The sequence below is a fragment of the Orbicella franksi genome, chromosome 14, assembly GCF_964199315.1.
Source record: "Orbicella franksi chromosome 14, jaOrbFran1.1, whole genome shotgun sequence".
Lineage (NCBI taxonomy): Eukaryota > Metazoa > Cnidaria > Anthozoa > Scleractinia > Merulinidae > Orbicella > Orbicella franksi.
In genome coordinates this window covers 8177607-8189220 of record NC_138158.1, presented here as the reverse complement: position 1 = coordinate 8189220, position 11614 = coordinate 8177607, and the positions used below count along the sequence as shown (strand labels likewise).

The 11614-nt window shown below is 38.4% G+C and overlaps 1 protein-coding gene across 3 annotated transcripts in view; it reads right to left on the bottom strand.

Moving 5' to 3' along the window:
- Positions 1-10137, bottom strand: part of LOC145468397 (uncharacterized) — a 26516-nt gene extending 16379 nt beyond the window's left edge. Inside the window, exons 1-4 of one of the 3 annotated variants that reach the window (XM_081452092.1) lie at positions 10054-10137; positions 2881-3058; positions 2675-2739; positions 719-831 (exon numbers count right to left, since the gene is read on the bottom strand). In XM_081452092.1, the coding sequence (XP_081308218.1) occupies positions 719-831; positions 2675-2739; positions 2881-2957 (255 nt within the window). In that variant the 5' untranslated portion in view covers positions 2958-3058; positions 10054-10137. Of the gene's footprint in view, positions 1-718; positions 832-2674; positions 2740-2880; positions 3059-4849; positions 7712-8778; positions 10034-10053 lie in introns of those variants that run through there. The other 2 variants (XM_081452091.1, XM_081452090.1) reach the window with 2 other exon arrangements.
- Positions 10138-11614: the final 1477 nt, after the last annotated feature.

The following is an 11614-nucleotide window of genomic DNA, read 5'->3' as shown; positions in this document are numbered from 1 at the left end:
GTGCACTAAACATGAGACCACCACTGACCTCCAAAGTATAGACTGTGTTTCACATTAACTCAGATTCCGGAGAAGCTGATATATCACAACAAATACATTAAATATTATCTGTAAATCAGTTTTATGATGAATAAGAAAATTACTGTAAATCCTCGAATTAGCACCCGCAGCGCTAATTTCAAATTTAGGAGAAGATGGGGGATGCTTATTCGAGGGGGGGTGCTTATTTTTTTCCCAAATCATGACATGATCATCTTTTTAATACATAATCTGCATGTAAACAGCAACATAAGCTGTTTATCGACATAAAAAGCTGATCCTCAAGTTTAAATCGTGGCACTGTTAGTACTTAACAGGTTCAACGTGTTCACTGAATGTGTTCTCAAACGGAAACAATGTACAAATCTAATACTACATGACGAAAACTATACGTCCTTTGTTGGCTCAGTACTCGTCCACAAAATGGTCGAAGGTGATGGGGGATGCTTACTCGAGGGGAGGTGCTAAATATTATTTCAAATTTTGCCTGATAGGGGGGCACTTATTCGAAGGGGGGCTTATTCAAGGGGGGCTCTAATTCAAGGATTTACGGTATCCAAAAATTTACTGAAGTAACCACAAAACAATAGTTCCATTCTTGGATAACGTGTACAATATTTTTCAAGATGGAGCATCGATCACACAGCCACCTTAACTGAGATCAGACAACATGCGGTACCTTCAAGAGTCCTGCAAGGACAAGTTTATTGACATAAACAGCTGCCGTGTGTCCAAAGTAGAATATCAGAGGAAGACGAAGACGATCAGGGCACTTATAAAAAGCTGACTCATCTAAAAACAAATATAAATAACAATTAAATTCCAGCTTTTAAAGACAAATATATCCACTTAATACGGCCACCTTGTTACTACAGACACTTTCTTCTGGCCCGAAGAAAAGCTCAGGCAGTCACTTTCTTTCCCTCTAATATAGCCACCCCATTAATACTACCAGATTTTTGTGGCCCACCAGTGACCGGATTAACAAGGTTCTAAATAGCCTTTGGAGGTGATGAATATATTTTGGGCGCTTTTACTATTTAGTGGGAAACATTTTGGGGGGTTATTATGTGCTTAGGGGATTAGTATAGATTTTAGGATTTTGGAATAGTTGAGGGTTTTTCAGAGGTTATATTTAACTTAAATCTATGGATACCATCAAAAGTTCAAATGAGGCCTGAAACTACTTTGATATTAAATTCTTTTAAAATCCAAGCTTTCACTGATCCAAGGCATCATCAGGGATAAGAAAAATATTTCATATAAGGCCTAAATACAAATGTAAAGCAAAAAGGTGTGAAAAGCAAAAGGATGCAGAGAGTAAAATGTCGGTAAGATAAATAATAAGGTACAAATATGCATTAAACTCTGCATCATTCACACCAAGGAGATGTGATATGTCATTCTCATCACCTGCTCTTCAATCTAATTTACATGAAATATTTCAAATTGTACACTACTAAAAATAGATGTCTCCCATTTGTGCAAATAACATTTTCATTTCACAATTGTCTCTTTTTGAAGTCTGTCATATCGTTGGAAGAGAAATCTGATATTACCGACATTCATCAAATTGAATGCTTCATTGACACCAACACTAGTTTTCAATGGCCCATTTAGCTTGATCTAATGGCGTCTAATGTCTGAAAGTTACCATATTTTTTTTTAAAAGAAGGGTGTGTCTGCTGCCAACTGCAAAAATATCCATCAGGAAACGAAATATTATGATTTTAGATTAAAAACTGGGAGTATGATATCGTGCATTTTAAGAATGTTGGATACAAGATCAGAAGCATTCAATCAAAAGAGGGCATTCTTTTTTGGCAAAAAGTGGAAAGTGCCTGTGTTCAGATCAGATGAATTTGTAGAATTCCAGATCTATTCAAATTTTCGCCGTGTTTGCTCACAACAAAGGACGGCTTTCTGGATCAATATGCGGCAGACTGGGTGTTGTATGTTAATATTTTATAAACATATTTCACAAGCGTGAATGGCAATATTGCACATCTGTCAATATAATTAAGCTCAAAAAACCCCCATCAAGGTCCAAAATTTGGGTACAGTATGTATCTTGCTCTGATCGAAGTGTACAGCGTTATCATAACAGAGGCATTTTGAAAATTGAGTTTGTAGCTGGGACTCTAACTCGCTTTGACCAACAAAGCGGTTGAACTCGCGAATGTACAGACCTCTAATACCCAGTATTTGCATTTTACACAAATTATCTTCGCGCTCAGGAGACGAAATGAAAGGGGAACTCGACTTCAAGCAGATTTACTTCACTTTCCAACCTCATATCAGTAAACAATTACTAAATGTTTTCTATACATGGGTAAAAGCGTAAGTTAACAATATACAGAGGACTCGAGAAGAACGGAGAATAGGAAGGAAGTCGTGTCTCTATGTAAATTTATCTCCACGTGAATGTCAATCGAAGAAAGCCTCGTCATACTTCAAACACCCGCTACAGCATAAAACACGATTACTCATCCAAAAGGCAACATCGATTCCTGGATTTACGACAGAGTCAAAATTCAAAACAATTTTCCACAAAAAAAAAAAAAACACGAAAAGGATAATTGAAGCCCGTCGCCGCGCTGAAACAGCAAGGGCCGACGAAAATCTATTTGCTTACCGTTCAGAGTCGTAAATAGGGTCTCGTAGAGATCAAAGGAGTTTTCAAAATATTCCTTGATTTCTCTGGAAGGAAAACAAGATAAAAATTAATTTTCAGCTTAAACTCGCGCTGTATCACGAAGCAAAACGAAAAGCACATGATGCGCGCTTATGTAACCCTACCACCCCGTGGCAGAAATCAATTTAAGATGTGAACTAGTTTACCTCTTTGTACATGACGAGAGATCACAAGGTTTCATTGAATGAAGAACGTGTTTGCCACTTGGCTGAAACACTGCCATCTTGGAAGAAGTCGTTAACCGCCTGTAAGTCCGAACCTCCAGCAAGGTGCCTTTAGAAAGCGTGCGAGCTTGATTGAAATTTTCCGCTCTACAACTTGTCCCTGTTGAGCATGCGTTCAAAGTAACGAGTTAGCCAATCAGAAGCGCGAACATTGAGGGAGGGTGCGGGGAGTGTGGAGGGATGCTGAAGGGATGGTTTTCCATTCTGCGAGCTTCGCCCTCCCTGTTTTTCCGAAAAAAGTGGATGTTCTTGCAGGCTAGTTTCCCTGCAGTCTTTAGAGCAAAACAGTCGGGCGATAATGGTGCTAATACATGCATAATACCGAGTCCCTTCTCGCGCTCCGCTAAACTGCTGGAGCCGCCGGTATTATATTTACTCAAGGGAAGGTTTGGATGAGAAGCGACTGGTGAGGAGTAATTAGTGCCATGCCTATGTCTCGTCCCAATCTCTTTAGGAATATTTCGAGAAAGTCTCAGAAACGCACTCATAACATTGTTAGACCGTGTTTGAAGTTACAACAGATAAGCGAATGCAACAAATCGGAACAGGGTAGCTAACTTGCAACATGCTTGGTTGAAATGTTACGTTCGTTTGGCCGTGTCCAAAAGAAAATTGCCTGCGTCACTGTCTCTTTGTAATTTAAATTATATGTTATTGTTATGTATCAGGCGATGTCTAATGTTTATGCTCACTAACCAATAGGAGATTGATTACTCAGTCAGGAAGCAAATTCTTTTGATATTATATTCAAGCACATGTTCCATACGGTGGGACTGATACAGAATCAATGTTTTGACCCAAGTTCTGAGATTACGAAACAGTGAAGGGAGTATTTTTGCACTCAGAAGTTTTTAAAAGAACAGGATTAAATTTTGACTGATACAATTGTTAAAGAACAAAAAAAAGAAAAGGGTTGAACGATTTTTCGGTCATGGAACGAAAGAACAAAATAGAAATATTGATCGGCTTCCCTTGTGTTTTATCATTGTTAGTTTTGTACAAAATTCTCACGGCCCACGCGCGCTATCTCCGTCACTCCAAGAAGTCCAGTATTGTGCAACACAAATGACCCCCAGACACAGAGCTGGTTGCAACATCATCTTCAAGATTATATATGCTATTTTTGACGTTTTTCCGCAAGAAAATTAATCCATCGAGCGGTTAGTACCCCTGCGTGCATCACGAAACTATCGATACATGAATCGGTTGATCTTTAGCATACAACCATTAATTACATTGAAATGAAATGAATCTGTACTATTTAATTGGGAACGCTTCAACTGATCGATGACGATTTCCAATCGGACAAACGGGAGATATTATACTAGGAGAAAACGTTATGAAAATAATTTGAATCCGTTGAGAGATTGTTTTTCGTCGCTCGCCCAGCTACCTTGTATCATAGGAATGGACAAACAAAAAAGCAACAAGAAATAGTCAAACATTAAATCAACATAAGTAATGTATAGCTCTTACGCAATGTGTTCTCTAACTACTATAACCGCGGTGTTGTAAGCGAAAAGGTCGCCGGATGACTCGTTTATTTATTTATTTCTTTTTTATGAAAAGGGAAAGTTAAAAGAAGACAAAAATGTGAGCAGTGCAAAGAGTTCATTGCATCTGCCGATCGGGTTTAGGCCCCTACTTTCGGCAACGTTTTACCCTAAGTGTTAAACTTCTCTCCCCACATTGCAAATTAAATTATAACATAAGTGTGCTGTTCCGCGAAGCTCAGACATCTCCAGACATCTCTATGTGGTGTGTTCGGGAGCGAAAGTTGGAGTGGTTAGCAGGCACTTGAGTGGAGTCTAAAACACACGTGAGCTAGTAAAAAGCCCATGAAAGGCGCCGGGTGTTTTTTTCTCCGATAAAAATAGCGCCGATTACCTACCTGCTGATGAAAATCACCCGCTTGAGCAATATGTAACGTATCTATCGGCTCACTCGTTTGTAGTGAGAATCTTCAACCGAGAGCTGCTCCAGGCTAAGGCTGACTGATTAATGAATTAGCGAGGCGGTCAATCTTACTCAAATCGACAAGCAACTAATTGGTTACGGAATTCAACCGTGAGATCTTGTCTACGTGGGCGTAAGAGCTTGCAAGCATAAGTATTTTATTAGTAATTAGCGGCTGAAAACTCTTGGAATAAAACGTGCTTTTAAAAGCGCAGTGACCTCAAGTTCTGGGCAGAATGAGCGCAAAAAACCAAGGTCAAGTCCATATCAACGTACGTGAGTTTAATTTCCGAGTTCCTCTGTTTCGTCAATTTTTCCTCTGTAAATAATATCTGCACGTATTTAAACCCAGATGCGCGCTATGATTGGCTTAAATGCTATTGTGTTTTAACGTGGTTATTAGGTGGCTTGCCCCACGAGCCTGTATGCAATATCGCCCAAATCCTGCGTTGTGATTGGCTACCTGATGAAGCTATTTTGCTCTAACGTGCAATCAGACCTTTTTCCCCCGTTTGTCGAAAATAGAAGGGCTGTGTGTAGGTAAATTTTAGCCGTCGAGAAAATGATGCTCTAAGCCGTATAATCCTTTACTGACAAACCATGTCAGGTAGCAATGGCCGGATTCAATAAGGCTCGTCTGTTTTTCTTTTTTTGCGGGGGAGGGGGGGGGGAGCGGAGGCGGGGGGAAGGGTGCTCGATTACGTCTCGATCATAAGCATGCAAAAAAGAAATGCCAAGGTTATACCAAAACCCTGCTATCTTGATTTCAGGAAAACAGGTCTTTTTACTTTATTGTTATTCTAACTAATGCGTTAGTTTCTTTTCTCTATTTCGAAATGTTTTCTTATACAGAATTATACTGTCAAAAACCTCTTTGTTTTTTTTAGAACACTTCAAAAGTGTCGGAAACGCTCACCTGGGTTTACAGTTTTCTTGTTAAAGACTTTACACAAACATACCACTAGAGGAGGGAATACTCACTGTGTGCAGGGCATACGAAATATTCTACGATGTCTAACGAACCTCTTATCCCTAAACGTTTACTCGAAAAAGAGCTAAGGTTAGTCCTTCAGGACAGCCGTGGGTACAAAAATATGAGTCGCCTTTGTCAATATCTTCATGGCTAAAGTCGAAACAGAAATCTAAAACCAAAGCGCAAGGAAACCACTCGTTTGACGACATGCTCTCCCTCTGGACTAAAAACAGAGAAGAGATACTACAGTTCATCGAACAAGCAAACAATTACCACACAACGATCAAACAGAGTACGGCTGAGATTATTTGACACAGGAACGACATTTCTGGACACCAAGATTTGTAATTTATTTTAGAACAACAACTTTATTTTTATCAAAAATATATTAATTAATATCTACATGCAAATAGGGTGTCAGCAGGGAAGCACTTAATCCTCATATAAAGCTGACCCCCTTAAAAGGGCGAAAGATTCAGATCGAAACAATGAAGTTCTTGATGTGCGTGCCCACTTCGAGCCTATACTGATACATTCCAATACACGCACTTTCTCTTCGTGTCACCCATGAGGAGTTAAAAAAAAGCTTAATCAAAGGAGAAGCAGTCTAAGACATCACAGAACAAACTCTTCTAAAAACGTTTTAGAAGAGAAAATTCAAGACTCCAGATCAAGCCTTCGTTTTGGAAGCCATCCGGGGAATCTTACTGAAATGACCCTCTTAGAAGTATATCGGTATACAGTTTGAAAACACTCTTACATAAACCAAACTTGATTACCATTCCTCGGATGATGAAATTTGAAAACGATTAAACTCCTTCCGGGCAGAAGGGTAAGGTAGTTCATCGCGACAGTTTTGACATCAGTCTATACCGCGGTTTGACCTGTAGTGAGCAGAGCTTTCCGAGACATTTTAATTGATGAGCCGTATAAGATTATGCTTAATATTTTGAATTTCAAATGTCGTTATCCAAGGAAAGATTTTTAACTGCAAACATTTTTTTTGTTATCCTGAAGAAGAAAAATTTCATCTAGAATTGAAAAAAGTTTCAATATTGGAGCGATAACATACCGATCAAGCACAATAATTCTTTTGTTGCCTGTAATTATGCGACAGCCAGTTAGGATCCTTTTTTGTAACAAAATTCTGTGAGCAGGACACAGCAGAGATTGTTATTGTCTGATAATCTTTATACCTTTTACCAAGTGGAAACCTTTTTCCTTATAATTCTCACTACGATACACAGTAAAACACAAGCTGTGTACGTCGGAAAGAGATTGCTATGTCCTATGCTCGCCTAGATGATGCAGGGTTGATTTGTGAATACACCATTTCGCTATGAAACATTAAAGAAGTCTCCGACCGCATTGACCTTGGTTTCGTTTTGTTTTTTCCTTGCTCTTTCGCTTTCTGTAATTTCAGGGGAAGTCGTTTGGACCGTTTGTATTTTCGTCCTTATTTCATTTCTCTGCCACTGTTTTTGCGCCGTAATTTTCTATATTAATTTCTATTGCTGAGTTTTGTAAAGGCACTCGTTGCATTTATGCCAAAATAAAATTCAAGACTAGGATTGCTGCCAAACACTTACACATTAATTTTACTTTCGAAACCAAAATTCCGAATCGGACCTTTGTTGTTTTCAATCTCGTCCCATGGCGACAATGTTAGGGGTGCCGTGGTGAATGGTATGCGAGACTTGCGAGCGCGAGATATTTTGAAGAGCCAGAATTCAAAGGGTTTGAAATGGGAGCTCGAGAAGTCCAGGTTGTATAAAGACGTTTAGGCATCATTTATATGGCTATATATACATACATACATACATACATACATACATACATACATACATACAGACAGACAGACATACACACACACACACACACACACACACACACACACACACACACACACACACATATATATATATATATATATATATATATATATATATGAATAAACGAAACAAAACAAACAAATAATCGGTACTTCGAGACTTTCTTAGTCTTGCAAAAACTCGAGACTGCGAGAGTGCTTTTAAATTTTGTGAAAAAAATCGAGACTGCGAGACACTCATAAACGTAAAAAACCAGACTGCGAGACCCATATTTTGTGAGACTCATTTTGAAGGACCATTCGCCACCCATAATAATGACAGATACAGAATCTTTTAGCGAACCGGTGGGTAATTTCTGAGGACCTCCTAGGGGTTTGGGGAAACAAGGGAACATGGTCATTTATTTTAAGGGAACAAGGGAACAAGGGATATTTCTCTTGTTTCGCGGGGATTAATTTGAGGGAACAAGGAACATCTCTGCTTGGGAGGCCCTTAACTCTCGAAAAGCTAGGAAACGACCGTGTTGTTCGTAAATTTTGCAGATCTCATTTTTCGTTAATTCATTGAAATTGTTTTTAGTTATGTAATACGTTTTACGTTGGCCATGCAGATGTACAGTGAAGTACTCTTCAGTGAATTTGAATTCGTTTACAGTCTCCTTTATGATACAAAAGAATGCGATCTCAATATCTTAGTTCAATCCTAGGCTTAGTCGAGTACCTGTTCATTTAATTATATATAGTCGGTTGGTGAACAAATTTGAAGACCATGATCTACAAATAACAGGCAAATAAATAACTAAGAACACTGAGTACCGGCCTAAGAAAGCACGTGTTAGCAGTATGGTCGCATGCCGCAATTTGTCCTCGACTTCACTTCACATAGCTAAACGAGAAAGTTGATTTCGCTAGTAACATTTATCAAACTTTAAAATTGAACCGTTGTAAAAACTAATTCAGGGGCCAAATTTTTTCGCTGACACTCTTTCTATCGATTTATTCATTATACAGACGTTCAATTTTTAACTTGATATTCAAAAATTGTTAAACTTCTACCTACCTTGTACGTCCTTGAGGTTTAAACTAAGTTCAATTTAAAAAATCGAGCTGTTGATCCGTCGTTGACCCGGCTTGTTGAATATGACAATCAATTTCAGCGTGTTTCAGTTTTCAAAGAACACAACAGCCGGAATACCTCCCCCAATTAAATGCTGGAAAGCTGATTTTATCTGACGTATACAGTTTGTGTTATGTAATTGCAGTCTTCCGGCCGTAATCACGCCACTCTGCATGTGGAATTTCACTCAAATGAATGGGATATTGACCTTGGACTAGCAATTATGGTTTATATTCGGAAACGTTCTAAGCATAATCCACGAAATTGTTGGTAAAAACAATTAAAAAAACCACGAACGCCCGATCTCTTCGCTAGCTCAACCTTTATTCGTATTGCAAGTCATCTGCGCAAGTTATATAAGGATGAAAGAGGAATAAATATAAAATAATTATGCAATGATCCCTCGTGGTAGTTCCTTGATTTTGTCTCACATGTGAGTTCATTCCTCCGTAGTCCAGTCTCCTAAACTCTCCTTTCCACGCTCCCCTATATAGAGCGCGCGAGGAAGTGGGATTTAGGCGACTGGACTCGACTCCTCTTGCATACACACTTATCTAAAAGCTTCTAAAGCATGCGAAAAGTTAGAGAAAAGAACTTTTGCTGTAATTGTTATAATTAAAGCATAACGGTTTACGATCTCACGCGATCGCAACCGATTCAAAGACAACATGAGAGGGCAGTGGCATCAAACGGCTTGAACATTGATTTTATTGTACGTAAGGTGAAAAAATGCTTTCTCGTTTGCTCTCGCTCCACGTTCACTGCATTAACAATCTTAGAAAAAAATCAACATGGATTATATTAATTATATAACTGGGAAGAGGCCAAAAGTTTATCTGCGGCGAGAAAAATTTCTTGCATAAATAATCATGAGCTTTAGACCACGCCAACAGATCAAAAGCAAATTTTAACAAGCGCACAATTTTTCCTTTTGAACCTTCTTATAAAATTAGTTGCAATTTTGCGAAGGACGTTTCCAGATATCTTTCCTCGGAAACATCATGGTGATGTTTGGGTCTTCATTTCATTCACGGGTACAAGTTACGAACAGTTTCAGTCAGTATAATATCAAAGACAATGGCTGTTTTGTCAAGTCTAAAGGCAGAGTGAAGCTAGCAACCTAACAGCTTTTCTCGATATAACAGTAACCTAATGCATCAAATTAAACGCATTATTCTACCTACATTATGTTTAAAAGTTTCAGATTTTAATTATTACCTTGGTCTTAAACTTGGAGGTTCACATCTAAATTACGACACGATGACTGTTGCCTCATGCTGTGTTCAAGCACAATTTCGCGTGAACTATATATGACAAAGCAATTTTACCATTATATGTCGTAGTTATGCACCGCTGGCCCCAATCTTATAAAACAAATTGCAACATGGTGATTGACATAATAATTCATCCATGCAATTCTTAGATTATTAAACAAAATAAAAGAGATCTGAAATAGAGATTCTTTGTCAGATTAAGATGGATAAATCGTCCGTAAAGGAAATGCTCTCTCGAAGGGCAGGGCAAACCGCTAACCATGATTAGATAACTCGAGGGTCAAATATTGCTTTGTCACCGAATGCAGACATAACCTTGGCGAGTCAATGGAGCTTAAACGTACGTGTCAAGAATTGATTGATTAATCATAATTGTATGCATTTTATAGAGCTTATTGAATATCCATAGAGCTCTTGATTACACATGCATGCTTTACGGCCTAAAAATAGCGCTCGGACCAACCCGATATACTTTCAATAACTTACCATACGCATGAAGTACTAAAGTCTGCATAACTGTTATAGTTATGGGTGCAATATTATACCTTACTTACTGAAGTCAGATTCTGAGAATTTTTTTGTTAAGAAGGACCACGTCACTTTATTACTGGGAGATTGCGCACGTTTTCTAAGCAGTATAGTTAATTCAAGGTTGACCTTTGCTATTGGCAAAAGCTTAATTTTATTATAGTCTCCAACTTTCATTTAGATAATTTTCCTTCTGGAGTTCGTTGTGCTACACGTCATTCTTCGGTGCAGGTTTTTTGGGAGTAATTACCCAACTTGTCACTCGCCGATAAAGGAAAACAAAATTAATTGGTCTATTCCTACCCTTAACCAGACATTTCAGTTTATTTTAGTTCGCAGAGAGGCGTCATAATCAATATGCCATCGAATCAAAGGGCTATTTTATAGTTAATTCTAAGGATTCACAAACGAAACTGAATTCTAAAGATATCCGGTCGGTGCTCAGATGTTATTGATAGAAATTATCGTCTCTAAGCGTGATATTCTTCATTTCAGTTTCAAGACAATACACTTTTTTAACCAAAAACAGAGAAAATAGAAACAAGTTTCAGTTTATAGAACAATAGAGTCAAGCAAATATTATGCACTTGACTCATGGAGGGGGACATCGGGGGGTTCTAAACACTGCAATACCGCAAAAAAAAAAAAAAAAAATTAACAAACACCGCATCACCGCAAGAAAAGTCAACGAAACACCGTCACCGCAACACGTGCTTTTAGCGCCATGATTCGTTCATCTACACTGAAAATAATACTTTTATACCTCAACAATTTTCCACAAAATAAACACATTGTTCCGGTCCTCGCTCCTCCACGTGTCTACCGAACACTGAGCTCCGGGTGGCAGAGGTCGAGTTACTTGTCAAGTTACGTATGAATGAAAACAGCTTCGGATTGGCAGCCGAAGCATATTGGTGGTTTTCAGTGTCACGCATTTCAAAATAGATCAAAATAAAAATCAAAACCGGTCAATAGTC